This window comes from Lemur catta, chromosome 2, assembly GCF_020740605.2.
Source record: "Lemur catta isolate mLemCat1 chromosome 2, mLemCat1.pri, whole genome shotgun sequence".
Lineage (NCBI taxonomy): Eukaryota > Metazoa > Chordata > Mammalia > Primates > Lemuridae > Lemur > Lemur catta.
The window spans coordinates 147,180,360-147,200,634 of NC_059129.1; the positions used below are offsets into that span (position 1 = coordinate 147,180,360).

The 20,275-nt window shown below is 45.6% G+C and overlaps 1 protein-coding gene across 1 annotated transcript; it reads right to left on the minus strand.

The window, feature by feature from the left end:
* Window positions 1-5,522: 5,522 nt before the first annotated feature.
* On the minus strand, window positions 5,523-19,597 carry PSMB1 (proteasome 20S subunit beta 1). The gene is made up of 6 exons (XM_045544762.1): window positions 19,404-19,597; window positions 15,865-15,972; window positions 13,000-13,081; window positions 9,868-9,997; window positions 7,740-7,846; window positions 5,523-5,779 (listed from the first exon to the last, which is right to left on the minus strand). Exons 1-6 carry the CDS (start codon window positions 19,514-19,516, stop codon window positions 5,594-5,596), a joined length of 726 nt encoding a protein of 241 aa, XP_045400718.1. The 5' UTR covers window positions 19,517-19,597; the 3' UTR covers window positions 5,523-5,593.
* Between the last annotated feature and the right edge of the window lie 678 nt (window positions 19,598-20,275).

Below are 20,275 nucleotides of genomic sequence, written 5' to 3' on the forward strand. Positions count from 1 at the left end.
AGACTGGTCTCGAACTCCTGACCTCGAGCGATCCACCCGCCTCGGCCTCCCAGAGTGCTGGGATTACAGGCGTGAGCCACCGCGCCCAGCCGGTATCTGCTGGCTTTTGCCGTCACCCTGCCTTAGGGAGAAAGAACTCTGCTGGCCAGTGTCCCGTGAGCAGCCATTTATCAATATAAACCATTTCGACTCCTGAGCGGGGCAACCAGGCGCCTGCGCACAGACTGTGGCCTGGAGCAGACTGGGGCGAGATGGAGGTGGAAGAAGAGCCTGTGTCTTCCGCAGGACACTTGCTCGACTCAGTGCTGAGTCAGAGGAAACAAGCCCCGCACCTGCTGTCACTGACGGCCTTCGAAAATGTGGCCCATTCTATTCCAGGCACATACAAATGCCAGCAAGTAGTTCTCATGTATCCTGGGGGAAAAAAGCTTATTTTCCTTTTCCTTTGATTTTTCAAAAATTTATTGTTGACCTTTCAAAATGGACCAAGGCTTTTTTAAAGGATTACAGTAAACATTTCATTCTTTATAAAACTTTATATAATGTCTTATTTGAATGTTAATATTACGTGTTTTCTAAAAATACTGTGAACCACTAAACGTATGAATTATCACTAGATTATCAGGCATGCATTAGTCTTTATTAGAATAAAATGAAATTTCTTAACTGAGGCTACTACTTTCTCTTTGGTGCCTCACAGGGCCTTCCTTTCTTTCCCCACCTTCCTTTCTGCTGTCCTGATGTCTTGTTGGCTTCTGAATGAGGGACTGTGTTCTAATAAATTGTGTTAAAATAGTAAAAAAAAAAAAACAAAAAAAAAAAACTAAAACAGCAATTACTTTTGCAACAAGCTAATAACAAGTAGGCCTGTGTACATCAACCCACACCCCCACTGTTTCTTGAATATTTTCCCATTATAGAAGAAATACTTTTCAAAGATAATTCACAAGCTCCCAGGAGCCACTGCGACAAGGGAGAACAACTTGGCAGCTGAACATTCTAGAGTGGAGCCCGTGCACACGAGGCCCCGTCGGGACGGGGTGTGGGACACCAAGCAGCTGGGAGGTTCTCGTCAGGGGAAGGCGTGATCGTCCAGAGTTGCCACCTCCAGATGCACACAAACACACCTCCCCGTCTCGAAGAGAAAACAGGCACAGGGTGGTAATAGATGAACCAACGCTGGTCCCGTGGGTGAAGCAAGACTCTCGTACCCTCTACCCTGGTGAGCACAAATCGAGGGGGAGGTGCTTGTGCCCCCCACCATCCAAATCATCCACGGACACAGCTGCCACCCCCTCCGTAGAAGAGACAACTTAAAATAAAGGAACTTGAAGCTCCTTCCCAAGTTTAGACCCGGCCCTGCTGCTAAGGACTCCAGAGGGGTGGAAAGGAGTCTGAGTTACTCACAGACCTGAGGTTTCTCTCCCAACCAGAAGCAGGCAGCAGGATGGATTTTCAAAGGCTTTGAGTGCCTCCCATGTGTCCAAACCTTGTACACTGGGCACACAAGAAAACAAGTAGTGGGGGAGGGACAATATTTAAGAAATAACAATTGCACTAATAATTGCATTAACACCTAATATAAGCTCTAAGTATCAAGTGCATAGAACCTTGGAAGAAACTTATAAAATCTAGAATAGTTGGGAAAATTTCAGTAGCAAAAATAAAACTGTATCTGGACTTAAACAGGATGATTTGCAAAGTTCAAGGGGACGTTACACGAAGTCAGAGAATATTAATAGTTGAATCACCAAGTAAGAGTGAGAACATCACACCCACGTGGAGAGGCAGCCCCGCTGGGACAGAGGGGTGTCCAAGAGGTGGGAAGCTGGGTACGGAGCAGGGACCGCCCATGCGGCGACTGGAAGCTGTCAGCCTTAAATAACGCGATTCAGAAATTACCATTAAGCATAGATTTTATCTGCACACAAAGCTTGAGGGTGGCTATGTGGACACACCAAGTCCAAAAGAACGGGGTCGGCGTTCCTAAGTGGAGAAGTCAGGGTTTCGCTCACACAGAGTAAGCAGGATCACACTTTCCGCACAAGACGAGCGCAGCCGCCACAGGGATCCCATTGGCTACAGACTGCTACATTCCAGGGCAGATTACTTTATTACTCCAGGAGGAGGGACAGTGATCTAAGGGGGTCTTATCTCTGGCGCCATTTGGTCTTAATTATTTACAGGGAAAAAAAAAGACAAGTTGCAGCTGCAGGCTGCGGGACTCAGGTTGCACGGCCACATTCCTCTTAAGGCTCCAGATAACCTAAAGTTCCAACAGCTTTAAAAGGTCGAATTATTTACTTTCACAAAGCTAGGAAGCAAGACTTGACCTTCATGCGGAGATGAGAGTTCTGGTGAGCAGTGAACACCGTGCGGCCCACGATGCAGGCGGCCGGGCGAGGCCTCTGTTCTTACGCTCAGTGGGGGCTGGCGGCTCCTGCGTGCTCCTTACCTGTGGGGCTGGCGGCTCCTGCGTGCTCCTTACCTGTGGGGCTGGCGGCTCCTGCGTGCTCCTTACCTGTGGGGCTGGCGGCTCCTGCGTGCTCCTTACCTGAAGGCACCTGGCAGTGTGCGTGGGCAGCACCTGGCGGCTCCCAGCTCCTTCAGTCCTGCCAGACCCTTCCCCAGCTTCTCCCCAGAGTTTAGCCCAGAACAAAGGAGCCTAAACCTGACCAGGGAAGTGGGTGACCCGAGGCAGGGAGACTGGTACACATGGTCCCAGGTCACAATCAATCTAGTCTGTCCCAGCATCCCCCACTCCACACCCACGCCCCTTTCTGACAGCCTGTGCCGTGGGTTTCCGGCTCGAGCACCTGAAACAGAAACAACAGCCTCACATAGATGCAACCAGCTCTTCCTAATTGAGGTCAAACTCGTTATCTTTTTTTTTGTCTGCTAGGGGTTGTTTCTCTGATTGAACCTGTCTGCTGAGGCGTTAAATGAGTTCTTAAATTGTGTATGTGTAATCACCTGGGTATTTGATTTTAAAAATGCAGATTTTCGGCCAGCTCAGGTGGCTCACACCTATAATCCTAGCACTTTTGGAGGCCAAGGAGGGAGGATCGCTTGAAGTCAAGAGTTCGAGGCCAGCCTGAGCAAGAATGAGACCCCCGTCTCTACAAAAAATAGGAAAACTAGCCAGGCATGGTGGCACATGCCTATAGTCCCAGCTACTCGGGAGGCTGAGGCAGGAGAATCAGAGAATCACTTGAGCCCAAGAGTTTGAGGTTGCACTGAGCTATGACGACACCACTGTACTCCAGCCTGGGCAACAGATCGAGACCCTGTCTCAAAAAAAAAATGCAGATTTTCATGCCCAAGCCCAGAGACTGGGAAAATAGATCTAGGGTGGGCCCAAGAGTTAGCTGTGAACAGGTCCCCTACGTGATGCTGCTACAGGCGACCCACCAGTCACACCTTGAAAATCACCAACACGGGGGACGGGAGGCTCGAGCCAGGAGGCATGTCCCTACACATGCGCTCTGGCCACGAAAGGCTCACCCAGGGAACAGGTACAGAAAGGGAGGAAAAGGAAAACTACCAGGGTAATAATTGAGACATATTGGTAATGAGACCATTTTCCTACTAAGTTGTCCACATTCCTTTGAGGTGGGCCTGCAGAGGCACCGTGCCCAGGACAAGACGGAGGCTCCCAGTAACCCTGACCCTCCCACGGCAGAGCTGCCTCGGCGGGCAGGCTGCGTAAGTACCTGTGCCATTTGTCTGATGACTAAGGAGAAGCACCTGCTGCATCCAAATCCGGTGTATGCGTGAGCCATCGCTCCACGAACGTAGAACTTTTCCCTCGAGGGTTCCGAATACGCAGAGACCCTCGCAGGCAGGAGGGTCACTCTGCTGTAGGAAAGGAAGGAAGTCTGCACAGCGGCAGCTTTCTAATCAAACATGAATTATACTTTGTCCAAGTATTATCACCATCTTTATCAAGGCTAAAAGGCTCCCTTTTTCAGGTGAGGAATGAAGGTGAAGGATCTATAAAAGCCACACAAATAACTGGGGCCAAGCGAGCTCTGGGAGCCTCGCACCAGGGCCCTCTGGACTGGGCGGTGCTGCCCACGGCACTAAGACCACACTCGGCCCCCAGCAACACCAGCAGGGAATCATTTTAGCTGAAGGTGAGGAAAAGACATCAGGAAACACCAATTACGTGCCAGCAATCATTACTCAATTTGTAGAACCTCCCTAGAAAGCTTGGGACCTGAGAACCTTATAGAAAGTTCTAGACACACAAATTTATTTAATTTAAAATAGCAAAAACTTGAATCCCCAATCAATGAGATATCCTCAAGAATAAATTTACCTAGTTTGTACAAAGATGAAAAATGTACATTTTGAAGGGGATAGAGTCTGCAATTTTTAGGTAGGACATTGTGATAGTTTTAGGTATCGATATGACCAGGTGAAGGGACACCAAAACAGCCATTAAAGCATTATTCCTGGGTGTGTCTGTGAGGGTTTTTCCAGAGATCAGCCAGAGAGCTGGCGGACTCAGTGGGCACCACCCAGTAGGAAGGGGCCCAGACAGAACAAAAAGGCAAAGGAAAGAGGACCTGCTCCTGCCCGCGGAGGTCAACACTCCTTGGCGGGCACCTGGCGGGCACCACCCTTGTTCTCAGGCCTTCGGTCTTGGACTGACTCCTCAGCCTCCACTATCGAGTGGCCAGTTCCCCCATAAACCCCTTCCCATCCTTCCCATCATCTCTCCAGCAAGTCTCCGAGCCTCGTCTCTGCAGGAGAAACAGGAACCCGGTCCTGCCACTGCCCCAGGGCCCGGGACAGCCTCTGACAGACGTTTGTAGAGTGAATTGTTACAAGGCGTATCTACTAGGAATCTTTGATAATCTGAATTCAATACCTTTTAACAAGAGGCAAAATAAGCAGAAGTGGTTCCATCACACCACAGGCTGTTCTGCCAGGAAGCAAATCACAGCTCCCAGGTCATGTGTAATCCGACCTGTTCAACACCAACAAGATTACCCAAATATTATAATGGAATTAAAATGTATTTAATAGATCTAAAACAAAAAATTCTTTCATATGTAGGTCTCAATTTTAACATTGCTGAAGTGCTTATAAAAATTAACCAAGGTTTCTGCCTAATGCCTACGTAAAGGGCTACTTCCTTTTACAATTTTATTTTGAAGATTTTTTTCCAAAACAGCTATTCCAGACTGCTTGTTTAACAGTCCAGGGAATGAAAAATCTTTAATATATTCCGTTTATATCCACCAAAGTTTTCATAAAACCCTGGGAAACACTGCCCCATCTGGGTGGGTGAAAGGTCCCTCAGGCAAGCTGGTGGGGTAAATAAGTCTGCCAAAAAGGTCAACTTTTCCAGATAAATTCCTTGCTCCTAAGTGTAAGGAAAAACTGACATGACCCATTTTTCACCCTTAAATACAAAAATGCCTCTGAAAGAAAAGTGGGAAGAATGAAGGAAACGAAAAGAAGTCCGACTTCCTAGACCTGTCTTGCTGAGGGAAGACACACTGTAACAGAACGAGCATGTCAGGCCTTTTTAATAAACAAATTCCAAGGTACAGCAGCAGGCGGCTCGGCACAAAGGCGCCGCTCAGTCCTTCCTCAGGGGAACCGTCTCCTCCCGGGTGCCGTCTCGGGTCACAATGCAGATCCTGAGCGCGTCCCCGGTGTATACATCCCTCTCGGCCGCAGAAATGAAGACGTCTTTCACCAGCCGCATGGCTCTATCCAAGGACAGTGGCACGTGCTCCACATTCTGCATGTTCTTAAAACCAACCTGGTGGGGCAGGAAACCTGGTTGAGGGCTCACGTGGCAGGACGCACAAAGGAAGGTTCAAGTCCCCCCAGATACCCCCAAACGCCTGAGGACTCACAATGAATACATCAACACAAAATTAAAATTAAAACCCTCCCAGACCCGGCTGGATTACACACACCAGAAGTCTGACAAGGGCTCCCTGGCAAAGCTCCACCTCTTGAGGGACACATGACCTAGAGCTAGAAGACGAGGTGCTGTGACCGGGAAGCAGCCAGGAGGCCCCCGCACAGCCACCCGCAGTGCGGGGAGAGGGGCTTCGGCAGGGAGGTGCCGAGTAGGCAGGGACGGGACGGGCGGGGACAGGTGGGGACAGGCAGGGACGGGCTGCAGCAAAGCAGACACCCAGAGCAGCCGGGGAGGGGGGGGAGGGCCGGGAGAGTGACCACCGCGGGGACCGTCCGGGCGAGTGTGGGAGGGCGGGAGACAGAGAGGGGAGCGGCGTGTGACACCCTAGAAGAGTGAGCGGGAGGCAGCAGGCAGGCGTGGCGGCAGGAGGGACGGCAGCAGGCACAGCCCATCACCTGGCGGTGCAGGCCCGAGTCCAGCCAGCAGTAACGGGAGAGGGACAAACCAAAAACACAGCTGACCCTGGAACAGCGCGGATTTGAACTTCTCAGGTCCACTTATACATGGATTTTTTTCAATATATAGGAAAACATTTTGGAAGTTTGCAACAATTTGAAAAAACTCACAGTATAGCCTAGAAATATCCAAAAAAATTAAGAAAAAGTCAGGTATGTCGTGAATGCATAAAATATATGTACATACTAGTCTCTTTTACCATTTACTACCACAAAACATGCACAAATTATAAAAAGCTGAAACTTATCAAAACTTACACTTACAGACTGCACACGGCACCGCTGGCAGTGGACAGGAATATAGGCACACGGCAGCATCAACACACAACTGCACAGAATGAACTGCCGCACACGGTGCCCTGTCACCGTTTCACGGCCACCTCGGGGGGGCAGCACGCACTGAAATGCCACGGGATGCCTGTTGTCCCCATGAGTGGTTCACCTCTCCCGTAAACCGTGGAGCTTGCGGGTCTCACCTATTTTCCATCATGTCCAGTGCAGCGCCATAAACTGAGTAGCAGCACGGGACCCTACACAGTGGTACTTGTGATACCAGAAGTGCTTCCAGGAACCAGAGAGAAGTCATGGTCTCACAAGACAAAGCTGAATTGCTTGACGTGCTCTGTAAACTGAGGCCCACAGCTGCGGAGGCCCATTTCGGACAATTCACCTTGTAAACAGACGGCATAAACTTACTGTGTCGACAAATACAAGGCAGTACTGTAAATACAGCTTCTCTTCCTTACGATTTTTGTAACGTTTTCCTTATGATTTTCCTAATAACATATTTTCTGTTACATCTTATTGTAAGATACAGTACATAATACATGTAACATACAACATACGTGTCAACTATTTATGTTATTGGTAACTTTTTAAGGAATCAAAAATTATAGGTGGATTTCTGACTGCTCATGGAGTCGCCACCCCCATCCTTGCGCTGTTCGAGGGTCAGCTGTACACATGGACGATAAAATACAAAATTAAGCAACACAGAAACGCCAAGGGGGAGAAAGGTATTTTCATGGCCTTCATCATAAGGTCATAAAGGAGGCAAGAGGAGAACTGAACACACAGACCAATCGCTGCAGCCACGAGAGACCCAGAGTCACGAGGACACAGGACAGTCAAGCCCTAGGAGCCAGGGTGGACCCGCCAGACGGCAGGCGGAGCACACACAGCAGGACAGGCAGGTGTGGACGGGCAGGTCAGCGGAACAAACTCGGCAGGCCTTCACAAGAAAGCCTTTCTCTCTCTCTCTGTTCTCCCAAGCTACCGAAGGGGACGTGGAGGAGGCACTGCACGCGAACACAACCGCCGGGACGCGGCCCGGTTACCTGGTTATCGAGCAGGGGCTGCAGCATGGCACTGGCCGAGCCTCCGGCCTTGAAGGAGTCTCTCTGGTAGGACCCCACCGGGTCAAAGCTGTACACAGCTCCCTTTCCTTAAAGAAGAAAACAGTCTCCATGAGGACGGCACCCTGCTCATCATCCCAGAACATGGCAAAAATAAACCCAGTCAAAATGACACAAAATGGACCATCGACTTGGCTACCGTTTCAGCCAACGGTCAGAACAGTCACTGCGACACAGGTGACAGCTGGGACACGGTCGCTGTGGCACAGGTGACATCCAGCAGACAGCCTGGCTCCTCAGGGCTGCTCCTGACCACCAACTGGAGCTGGGAATGTGGTCAGAGGCAAGAGGCTCCGCACCCTGTCACTCAAATACCACGGCCCACCTGCCCTCCAGAAACTCCATGCTGTCTTGAAACTAATGTCACCTATTACCATCCTGTGTCCCCACAAAATGCCACATATGAAAGAACAGCTTTGTCCAAAATGTAACCGGTCGCTTTGTGCTACCAGAATTATAAAGAATCACTACTTTTTTTGGTAAGAAAAACAGGATCTGAATTCATCCATTCTCAACAGAGAACTTGGTTTTGCTGGGGAAATGGGTCTCTTGGACTCTCCTGAATTAAGTATAAATTATGCTTTTTTAAAAGCAGCAGAATCTTTCAAAATGTAAAAGTACAACCTTATGACCCAGTAATGATCTCACTTATGGAATAGAATTTACCCTACAAAAATGTTTACGTAAACACATAAAGCAATATGAACAATGAGAACATTTCTGTATTATGTAAAAGCCAAAAATTACAAGCAACCTAACATCCATGAGTGACAAGCGGCACCCCCACACGGTGGAAAGCCAGGCGGTGTGCAAAGGTACGACAGCAAACCAGGAGCCAGTCTGCTCAGGTGCAAATCCCGCCTCCACCACACTAACTGTGAGGCCTGATGGGGCTGCCTTTTGCAGTTGTGAAATAAGAATAATATGTAACACAATCACCTCAGAGGGTTGTAAAGTGATAAGTTAACTTGCATAAAATAATCTCCGATACACTGAGCACGTTCTCTGTATGTTAGATGTGCACATTACCGCTGTTTGGTAGCCTAGGAAGAGGAAGACTTACATACACGTGGGGATTTGGGGACACATCCACAAACAAAGTAAACTGAAGAGAGTGCTGTAATATGTACAGCACAACCCAACTTTTGTTTAAAAGCCTAAAAAAACTGTATATATGTTTGTATTAATATAAGCACAAAAAAAGTACGGACACTTTTGCAACTTCCTATCTCAATGGACTACTCTATGTGGGGGCACAGATCTGTCCTGGCAGACTCTCCTTGGTTTCTGGAAGCAACCAAAAGCCAACCCCAATCAGACCTGGTGGAAAACACTGGTACCCATGTGGGGTAATGTAGCTTTGGGTCAAAACCAGAATAGAAATGTCAGGTAACAAGACTAATTTTCTCAGGCATTCCTGGTCTGACTCTGACAGAAAATCAAAGAGGTGTTTCAGAAATCTTCTGCGCTGGATGCGGTGCGAAGCCTGTAGTCCCAGCTGCTGGAGAGGCCGAGGCAGGAGGATGGCTGGAGCCCGGGAGTCTGGGGTTACAGTGAGCTACGTAACCCCACTGCACTCCAGCCTGGGCAACAGAGTGAGACCCTATCTTTAAAAAAACAAACCAAAAAACCCCTAATTACCCCAAATGACTTCTCTGACACCATTTTTAAATAACTTCTTGAAGTGTATTTGTTAAGAAACTGTCAATACTCAGAATCATATTTAGGTCAAGTTTCTCAATGTCAGATCCCTTTCTGTAAGATAAGAATGCTAACTATTTACCTCTAACTCATGGGAGATCCTGAAAAAATAGTAAAATAACTGGCTGCTCAACGTTCACTACTAGAACTTTAACACACTACTTGTTTTGTGCCTCTGGATGGCACTTGTTTTCCTTTTAGCTTCAGTTTCTTCATTACTTTCATTACCAGACAATGAAGTTGTTGGGCTAGATGGCGTTTGTGGTTCTTTTCAACTCTAAATGGAAACTCACACGTCAGGGAAATGCAAACATCCCCTCCCCAGTCTTCCAGAAAGAAACCATCCTACCTTCTTCATCAAGTCCACCGATGATGTTGTAAACATAGTACGGAAAGAAGCGCCTTGAATACAGGATCGTAGACAGCATTGCAGCAATGGCCCCCGTAGTCATGGCCTTGTTATTGGAATGTTTATACATCTGCAATTATCGGTAAGAATAACAGGCATGTAGAGGCAGAATCTGTCAGAGACTACAAAATCAACAGCGTAAAGAATAAACGCACACCGCAGTGAAAGGGGAGAGCGTGCCTGTCTCTTTCATGATCAGAGTATTACTGAGATAAAATAATTTACTACACCCTATCATTTGAGGGGGCTATAAAAATTTTAAGTGAAAGAATGCAAGTCAGACCTCAGCCCTCAGGTTTAAAGACCCTGTTTTCCACGCCACCCTTATCTCAGGCACCACTGATTCAGGAGTAAACGTGTCACAACTGCAAAGACACGGAATCAAGTCAAGTGCCCATCAATCCATGAGTGGACAAAGCAAACGTGGCATATATACACCAAGGAGTACTGCACAGTCATAAAAAGGAAGGAAATCATGTCTTTTGCAGCAACTTGGATGGACTGGAGACCATCATCGTAAGTGAAGGATCTCAGGAACAGAAAAACAAACACCACATGTTCTCACTAATAAGTGGGAGCTAAAGGATGGGCACACACAGGAACAAAGAGACGTACAGGGCACTGAAAACCAACGGAGGTGGGGAGGGATGAAAACCTACCTTTGGTGCACAATGAACACTATTCTGGCGACGGGCACACTAAAACCCTGACTTCAGCATTATGCAACGTACCCATGTAACAATACCGTTTGTACCCCCTTAATATTTTGAAATTAAAAACAAAAAAGACGAGAGTAAATGCGTATGAGGTGACCAGGGGGGATGCCTCAAGGCCACCTCCCTCCCTCGTCCAGAACACGGTCAGCAAACCACAGCCCTCGGGCCAAGTCCAGGCTGCAGCCAGAGTCTGCAAGGGAAGCGTCAGTGGAACAGTTGTGCTCACACGTCACCTGCTGTCTGTGGCTGCTTTTTCATTACGATGGCAGGGACCAGCGGTTTGACACAGACCAAACGGCCCATAAAGCTGAAAATATTTACTATCTGGTCCTTTACAGGAACAAGTCTGCTGACCCCTGATAGGACCCAGACATAGGTCCCTCTCTTTGTAGAGCAGCTCTCTGAGAGAACGACGACGTACGGGCAGCACCCTTACTCTGCAGGACTCTAATACAGGGCAGTGGTCCTGCTCCTTAAAGCATCTACAGTTGAAAACACAAGTATCCAAAACAGGGTCTCAGGACAACAACACAGTGATTTCACAACCCTAGATTTATCAGACCTTAGGAATACTAAATTATCCAACTGATGGAGAAATTCTACAGAAATTACAAACATGAAATAAATTCAAGTTCTTCAATTTCTGTTAATCACACAGCAAGCATCTCTAAAGAGAAACCTAAGAAGTACTATAAAATCAAACAGTGACAGTCAAAATACTAAAAAATAATTAAAATTATTACATGTAATGGATAAATTGATTTACAGAGGAAATTCTTTCCAAGATAAGAGTTATAAAAACATTCTTGGCCAGCATGGTGGCTCATGCCTATAATCCCAGGACTTTGGGAGGCCAGGCAGGGGGATCATCTGAGGTCAGAAGTTCGAGAGCAGCTTGGGCAACACAGTGAGACCCTACCTCTACCAAAAACAAAAAAAATTAGCCAGGTATGGTGGCAGGAGCCTACAGTGCTAGCTACCCAGACGCTGAGCAGGAGGATCGCTTGAGCCCAGGCGTTACAGGGTACATCAGTGCACGATAGCCTGGGGGACAGTGCAAGACACTGTCTACCCCCCAACCCCCCAACCAAAAATATACTGATATCATTTCGTTTCAAAACCGAGCACCAACATTTATTCACTGAAGTCATAATCTCGGAAAGAAACATTTTAGGAACAGTGTGTATTATGCTGAACTCACCGTTACTTATTTTTATTAACAATGTCATATTTATTTTTGTCTTCTATTCCGTAAGACATACTGCTTTAAAAATAAATTAATTAAAAAAAGAAGTATATTTTTGTCTTCTAGCTCCTATTTATAAAATATGCATTAGGAATTATCATATAAATATGCCAATAAATGTAAGTCACTAAATTTTCCAATCTAAGTAAATGTTCTAAAAAGGTACTAACAACTGGTAAGTATGGAGTGAAATCATCTCCACACATTCAAAAAGCCAAGTGTCAGTTAAATAAACGCATTACATGCTCCAATGACTATGACATCACTTGTGAGTGTAGACAACCTCACGTGTTACTCACAAATAGGCAAAAAACACAACCAGCCTGCTGGCCCTTTGTGCAGGCTGAGGCCTGTCCGGCGAGGGCAGTTAGCGGTTTCTGTTCTGCCTTTTCCCCCTGGATTGTTCCCTCCTCTTCCTGCTTGTGGGTTCTGCCCACTACGAGCACAGCGCTGTAGAAAGGAACCGCTCAGCTGACGACAGCAAACCGAGCACGGCTCTACAAGCCCCCTGGGCTGCCTCCTGCCACGGAAACGGGACTGCTCCATTTTGGAGGGAGGAGTATCTTCGGAAGAGCCCCCTTCAGGCAACCTGTGCAAGGTGGAGAACTCTCCGTACGGTGCCGAGATTGAACAAGGGAACGTGCTGCAGTTTCACAGTATGCTGCTTTAATGATCCCGCAGTGACGGTATTTCACCTGCTCACTTAGCACCTTTCCAATTATTCTGAGCCACAGTCACGCTGAGGCCGTAAAAGAGTAACAGAACCTCATGAATTGCTATAATTTTTTTTTTTTTATGTAGATACGGTCTTGCTCTGTCACCCCACAAGAGTGCACTGGCATCACCATAGCTCACTGCAACCTCCAACTCCTGGGCTCGAGCCATTCTCCCGCCTCAGCTGGGACCACACATGCTCACCATCACGCCCAGCTAATTTTTCTATTTTTTTGTAGAGACAGGGTCTCACTGTTGCTCTGGCTAGTCTGAAACTCCTGACCTCCAGTGGTCCTCCCGCCTTGGCCTCCCCAAGTGTTAGGATTACAGGCATAAGGCACTGTGCCTGGTCTGCTATTAATTTTCAGTAATGTAGTCATGTATAAAACCATCTACCTTCAGTCTTGCTTCAATAATCTTTGTCAGGGTAAGACAGTCTCCATGAAAACCACTGCATCCAATGACTGTTTTGTCTGTTCTGTAAAAAGCACATTTCAGGAAATTGAGTTGGTTAGACAGTAAAGTAAAAACATGTCTTGGGGCAATTTTCAATTTAAAAATATTATCATTATTCCCTAAACGGAAATACAACTGGCCAGTGCTTTTAGGGCGGTGTGTGTGTGCATGTGTGCACATGTGTGTGTGTGTTCCTACATCTCACTCTTTACATCAAATGAATTATAGGTAGATCAAAAAGTCAGGAAAAAAAAGGCAACTATGAATAGACTGAAGAGAACATGGGTGAATTTTTTTACCATCTTGGGCCCAAAAAGGCAGATTTAAACATGACACAACCCAAAGGCCACACAGGAAAAAATCTGACTACATAAAAAGTTAAAACTTATACAGAGAAAAATACTATGAACAGCTCAAAAAAACTAACAAAATATATTGGTAGCACATAAGACCAAAGTCTAATCTTAATTTCCACAGTCTACAAAGTGTTCCTACAAATAAGAAAAGCATGAACAACATAATGGAAAGATGGGTAATGTTCTACAGACAGACAAGCACAGAGAGACAGTCACTATCAACATAAGGAAAGCACCTCTGTGTCACTCAGAAAGCCAAATCTGAACAAGAGACAACTGGAACCAATTAGACTGGCTACTAACACCTAACCAGTGCCGGAGAGGTTGTGGAAAATGGGGACTCTCAGATATGTGGAAATAGCATTAACTGATCTAACTTCTTAGATAGGCAACTTGGCAGTATCTAGTAAAAATGCAAACTCACATCACTTTCACTCAATAACTCTATTGCCAGAAATCCATCTCATCAATACACTCACACAACTTTACAAAGGTAAGTTGCAGGCTCGCCTGTGATTATACATAGTAATAGCTTTCTGAAACAAAACAAACACAAGACAACCTAAATGCCCACCAATATGGAAGTGATTAAATTTTGGTACATCCTTACAAATTCAACCCTGTATCTCAAAAATTAGTTCCTAAATCTTGGTATCAATCTACGAAGAAACCTACCAATCTTGTTAAGAAGTATTTTACAGAGGTCACATGATAAACTCCTCATTTTGGAAGCTTGTCCTACCAGGGGAGTAGCAGACACCACTGGGCCATCACTTGCATTCCCTGATCTACCGCACAGCCCACCTCTCGGCGCTGAGTTACAGACCTCCAATCTCCTGTAAGGCTTTGCCACCTTTACTACCAAGATGGGCGGGCAACACCAACAGGGAAGGACAAAGTCTTAGAACTTAAGATGCTTTTCCCAAATATCCAGATGCATCAAAATGGGAGTTTTCATGCAAAGAATAAAGCCTCAGACAGGCGAGGAAGAGACAGGCCTGGCTCCAGTCAGCCCCAGATGACATGGGACGAAGGATATATACGTATTCACGAATGTCCTATGTTCCCTACATCCGAAGATGAGCAAAAGCTTGTACAAGATGGTATCCATAAAGTTATGTTTTTAAATTTTACTTATAGTACAATATTTACTACTTTCAAATTACACAAATTACCTCTTTCTCTTAGAAGAGAAAAAAAGGCATTATGGGAGCACTATAAAATTTATGGAAAGGAGAAAGGGGCATCAAAATACGGAAACAGAAGGAAAGTATTTTAGGAAGAGGAAGGCCAACTTCAACTGGTTTGTAGGTGAAGACGTTGGCCATCCCTGGAACCAGGAAAGAGGACACAGCTGTCTCTTCACCTACTCCCTACATACCACAAGGCCCTGTCCAAAGCGCCTAAACCTCATCAGTCCTATTCCTGTTACAATTCAGGGTATCACACCTATTAAGGCTTTTGTGACTAAGCTAGGCATTAGTGACCATTAATATGCATTTCCAAAACTGTTAAATACAAACCACTGCTGATGTGAAACATGTATTGAGGAGATTAATACAGGTATTTTTTCTTTCAGCATATATAGCTTTACTTTCATATGTTTTACAAAAAATATAGTTGGCCCATTAAAAATGTAAGCCGTGGATGTAATTGCTTAGGATATGTCTAAATTCAATGCTTCAGATAAAAAAAAGGGGGGGGGGGGCGGTACAGATTTTAAAAAACATTTAATGGATTAATGGTGCTATGGTTTGAATGTGTGTCCCCTCCAAAATCCATGTTAAAATCTAACTGCCATTGTGATGGTATCGCCAGGTCATGGGGGCTCTGCCCTCCTAAATGGCCAACACCACAGGAGTGGGGGGCCCCTCTTGGTCGAGATCTCTCCTTCTCACCCTCTCTCCTGCCCTTCCACCATGTGATGACACAGCAAGAAGGCCCTTGCCAGATGCCAGCCCCTCAATCTTGGGACTTCTCAGCCTCCAGAACTGTGAGCCAATAAATCTGTTTGTCATACATTCCCCAGTCTGTGGTATTCGGTTACAGCAGCACAAATGGATAGAAGGATGGAGAGATGTGATAAAGTGATTATAGTGAAATGCTAATGCTAAGATCTAGGTGATGGCAAAGGAGTGTTCACTGTGAAATTCTTTTATCTACTGTTGTATATTTGGAAATTTTCATGATAAAAGGATGGGGTGAAAACATTTAGGTTATCATAAGCACTGCTAGTACCCAGACATGACAAATATTAATAAGACTGCACACTAAATTATTAGGAAACGTTAACTTAGAAAATGGTTTTACAGCAAAACTGCAAGATAAGCTCCCAACAGGCAACCTAAAAGCTCATGAGACAAATTGTTTAGAATTGGATTGGAATCTCTTGCAGCATTAACTCATCAGAAAGGCAGTGTGAAATGCGTACTTAGAAATGTTTACTTACAATTTGTAACATTTGGGGCTGTCTCGGGTATGAATTGAAAACCCTTCACTCAATCGAGTGTCAGAAGCAACAATTGAAAAATCTTCTCCAGCAATTGCCAATACAGTACTGTGGAAAAGAGAAAGAAAAACAATTAATTCTTCAGGAAGGCAATCTTCTCCCTCCAAATAAGAGAATGCTGCAGGGAAAACACTAGAATGAAATATACTCAATATGAACAGGAATAGGATTCAAATGGAGAGGAAGGACCCCTGGCCACAAGACATCCAGGAAAAAACATAAGCCTAAATCAGGGCAAAGAAAACTGAAAAGCCACCGAATTATCCACAAAAATTAAATGCCTACTTACGCAAAGTTCTGATAATACAGAACCATGTCCGTGCCCTTGAGGACCAGGTATAGACAGTCAGTGGTACAAGGAAAGCTACATGAGTTCAGAAAAGAGATTAGTCTTTTTTTTTTCCATTTCTTTATATGGAAGTCCCCTTGTATAATGTCTAGCATTCAAGTATCTGTTGATGAGTGAACCAAGAGCAAACTTTTCCCTGTGTGACTACAATTTATGAGCACTCACTAAAGAGGCTCCAGCATGAACTGCAAAAGCAGACTGCCCGGGTGCTAACTCTGGCTCTCACTCAGCAGATGTGAGGCGGTGGGTGAGCTCCTTCTCAAGGCCTCAATTTCCCTATGTACAACAGAGATCCTAGCAGCAGCCTCCTCCTTAGGGTGCTGCAAGGATTACACGAGTAAAGCCCTTCTAACAGTGCCGGCATATAACTGGTCCTCCAGTAAGTGTGGCACTGTAAGTGTGGTCCCCTAGATTGTTGTGGCTTTGCAGTGTGATGACTAAACACCTGGGCTCTGGCATTACCTGAGCCAAAGATTTACTTTTGACATTTAATAGCTGTGTGACCTTGGACACATTCTCCAAGTTCAAGGTGATGATAACAGTAGTGCCTGTGTTATAGGGTGACTGTGGGAATTAAATGACATAATTCACATAAAGCACCAAACACAGTGCCTCACACAACCTAAGCACTCAGAAAACTTTAGCTACTACTTTTACTGAGGTGGGATTTGTGCTAAAGCTCTAAAGCAGAAAAGGATGACATTCCAGGTAAACGGACAGAGAGCAAAGGGAAACAGGCAATAATTCAAATAGTACATTTAAGCGGCTTACTCAGGTAGCCCTTTCTGTGTAAACAAGTGGAGGGACATAGGCTTATGTGAGGTACAGGGTTCCTACCGTAGAAGATCCCAAATGCCAAGCTGAAGATTTTGGAATTTTAGTAAGGAACCATGAAAGTTATCTGAGCAGTGAGAAAGGTTCCATTTGCAAAGTGGGGTTTTAAAAAGTCTACTCTGGGCGGGGTGCGGTGGCTCATGCCTGTAATCCTAGCACTCTGGGAAGCCAAGGCAGGAGGATTGCTTGGGGTCAGGAGTTCAAGACCAGCCTGACAAGATCAAGACCCTGTCTCCACCAAAAATAGAAAAATTAGCCAGGTGCAGTGGTGAGTGCCTGTAGTAAGTTCCTGCTACTCGGGAGGCTGAGGCAGAAGGATCGCCTGAGCCCTGGAGTTTGAGGTTGCAGTGAGCTATGATGATGCCCCGGCACTCTACCCAACGCCCTCCCCAAAAAGCCTACCCTGACAATGACATAATGTGAAATCGGATGGAAACACTGTCCCAACAAGACTAACGCCATAGTAAGGAGCAGGGTGAACAGGAAGAAACAGGTAAATCCAAAAATCATCACAAACACATAAAATGGACACGGTTTTGTATCTATTCAAATGTGTTAGGAACTGGGAAAATCAATTATAACATCGAAGACTATAAACTTGGATGAGTAGAATGACGGCATAATTATATGGAGTATTTTAAAGAAAGAGATAGATTGAGAGGAATAGTTAGCTTGCTTTTTGTTTTGTTTACTATCTTGAGAAAACGTGAGAGCAGAAAATCCAGGCGGACATGTTTTACTGAAGCAGCTAGAATTGAGGGACTCCTGAGAGGTAGACCTGGGGAAACAGATTTGGGAATTATCCTCCCAGGGATAATACACATGAGAGTGCCCAGGGATAAAAATGGAGGTGGTTACTTGCTGTTTAACCACATTTAAAAAATTAGAGGAGAAAAAGGCAGAGAACTAAGCCTCATTTTGTGGAAACAATTGCTGCCAGCTGCAATAAATACATTAAGAAAACGAACAAAGATGGAAAAAAGGTAATTTGATTAAACAATCAGAAAGTTGTAAGTAATCTTTAGGGCAATAATGGCTTAAACTGGATTACAAGGGCTTAAACAGTGAGTAATGAGTACTCAATACTGAACAGCTTAAAAATTCTTGTTATTAGGAATTGCCTTATGAAGTGGGTCTAATAACTCACCTTACACTGTAACTACTTAATTAGCACAGGAAGTGTTAAGAACTGTAACGGAAAAGCACACAGACTCAGTGGAGAGACAGCTATGAATCAAAGGCCTGGCTCAACTGTACAGCAGCTTTGTGACCAGAACAGTTTAACTCCTCAGAGCCCTCTGAGGCTCTTAGGCCTCTCAGTTCAACATTCACCTATTATGAGGATTAAATAAGACAATGGCATACACGTCTCTTGATTCTTTCCCAAAACTATGAAGATAAGGAAATTTAGGTTCAAGATGCTGATAGGTGCCCAAAGATCACACTGTCCTTTAGTGACAGAACCAAGGCTACGACTGTCTTTCATTCTCTAACATACTCCAGAAACCTGCATTAAAATTTCCAATTTATAATGACCTGATAAATACTTTTGGTTTTCTTAAAGAACCATCTGTTTGTTCAAATCGGGTGTGCACGTTTTAATGCACACAGTTTGACTGGTAAACTATAACCACTACTTCAATTTATAGCTCTTCATTGTCCAGAGTCTTAATCAGAGCATCTTTGTACAACGCTAATTCTTCAGTGTACTACCAAGAAAAGCATTACTTAAGATAAAGCTTATAATTAAGAAAAAAAAAGCCATGCAAAAATACGTATATTAAAAGGTCCCTGAGTATTTTTCTTCTGAGCTTAAGCTAAACTTTTTTTTTTTTTTAAAGCACTGATCAATGAAATTAAGTCTGGCAAACCAATGCCACCTTATTTCTACTTGAAATAACAGAAAATAATCAAGCTGGTTGATCAGACGTTTCAGCTACAGACACAACTATGCCTCTAACAACACGGACCGAATAATCTTAACTTTTAAGTTTCAGATGCTAAACCGCTCCCCTCGCCTGCTGTGGCATAACATGTTTAGACCCTACGAAAAGGCAAAGTCCGTTTTTAAAGGCCGTCCACAGAGCAGAGGCCGTTTCAATCCCCGCTGCGCTGTCTCGCTGCAGCAGGGAGCAGGCGGTGCATGGAGCAGCCGCCCACAGAGAGACAAACCCACTCAGCTCAGGGCCCCGAGGCCCGCGGGGGGCAGGGCAGCGCCTTTCCCGCCGGGACCCACGGGCCCAGGAAGAGAGGTGGCCGGGCGAAGGCGAAAGCGGCGGCTCCCAGGGGCTTTTACCCTCCGTTGAAAGCGTAGGGCGAAAAGCGCAGCTGCAAAGGGCCCGCGGCGCTGTGCGGCTCCATCCACCGGTCTCTGCCGGGACCCGAGTACGCGGCTGCAGGGGACAACATCGCGCGGCTCCGGCAGGGGCTCCTGCTGTCTCACGCCGAGATGGCGGCTCGGCCGGACGAGGCGCCACTTCCGGCTTCACCCCGGCCTCTCTATCTCGCACTCGTCGTTGCTCCTGGAGGCCAGCGCCCCCGCCTGGCCGGGTGCTATCCAGGTGCCTGTTCCAAGGAAGCTGACAGCGATGTAAAGGGTTCTTTCCCTAAGAAAACACCGATGTTCACTCCTGATGGACAAAAATTTTAAAGTTGGACCATACCAAAAATTGACAAAACTATAGAGCAGCAGAAACTCGAATACACTGCCGGTGGGAGTGTAAATTGGTACTGCATTTTGAAAAGGAACTGGCATCATCTGGCAAAGTTGAACATATACATACCTTATGACCCAGCAGTTCCACCCGTGGGTTTATACTCTACGCAGACTACATGCATGAGAATGTCCATAGAACACTGTTATTAGTGGCCCCAAACTGGAAATGAGCCAAATGTCCATAAAGAGCAGAAAGGATAAATTACTTGAGGTATAGACATACAGTGGGATATGTCACAGCAAAGAAAATTAACCAACTACAACTAGCTAGGAAACACAGGGAGGATACAGCAACATGGATGAGTCTTATAAACATATGGTTGAGCAAAAGAATACATATTACATAACTTAGGGGTATACAATGTCAATGGAAAAGAACCCAAACTCTGTAAAATAACTTAAAGAGGTTTATTCTGAGCCAAACATGTGCAACGATGGCCCAGAGAGTGACA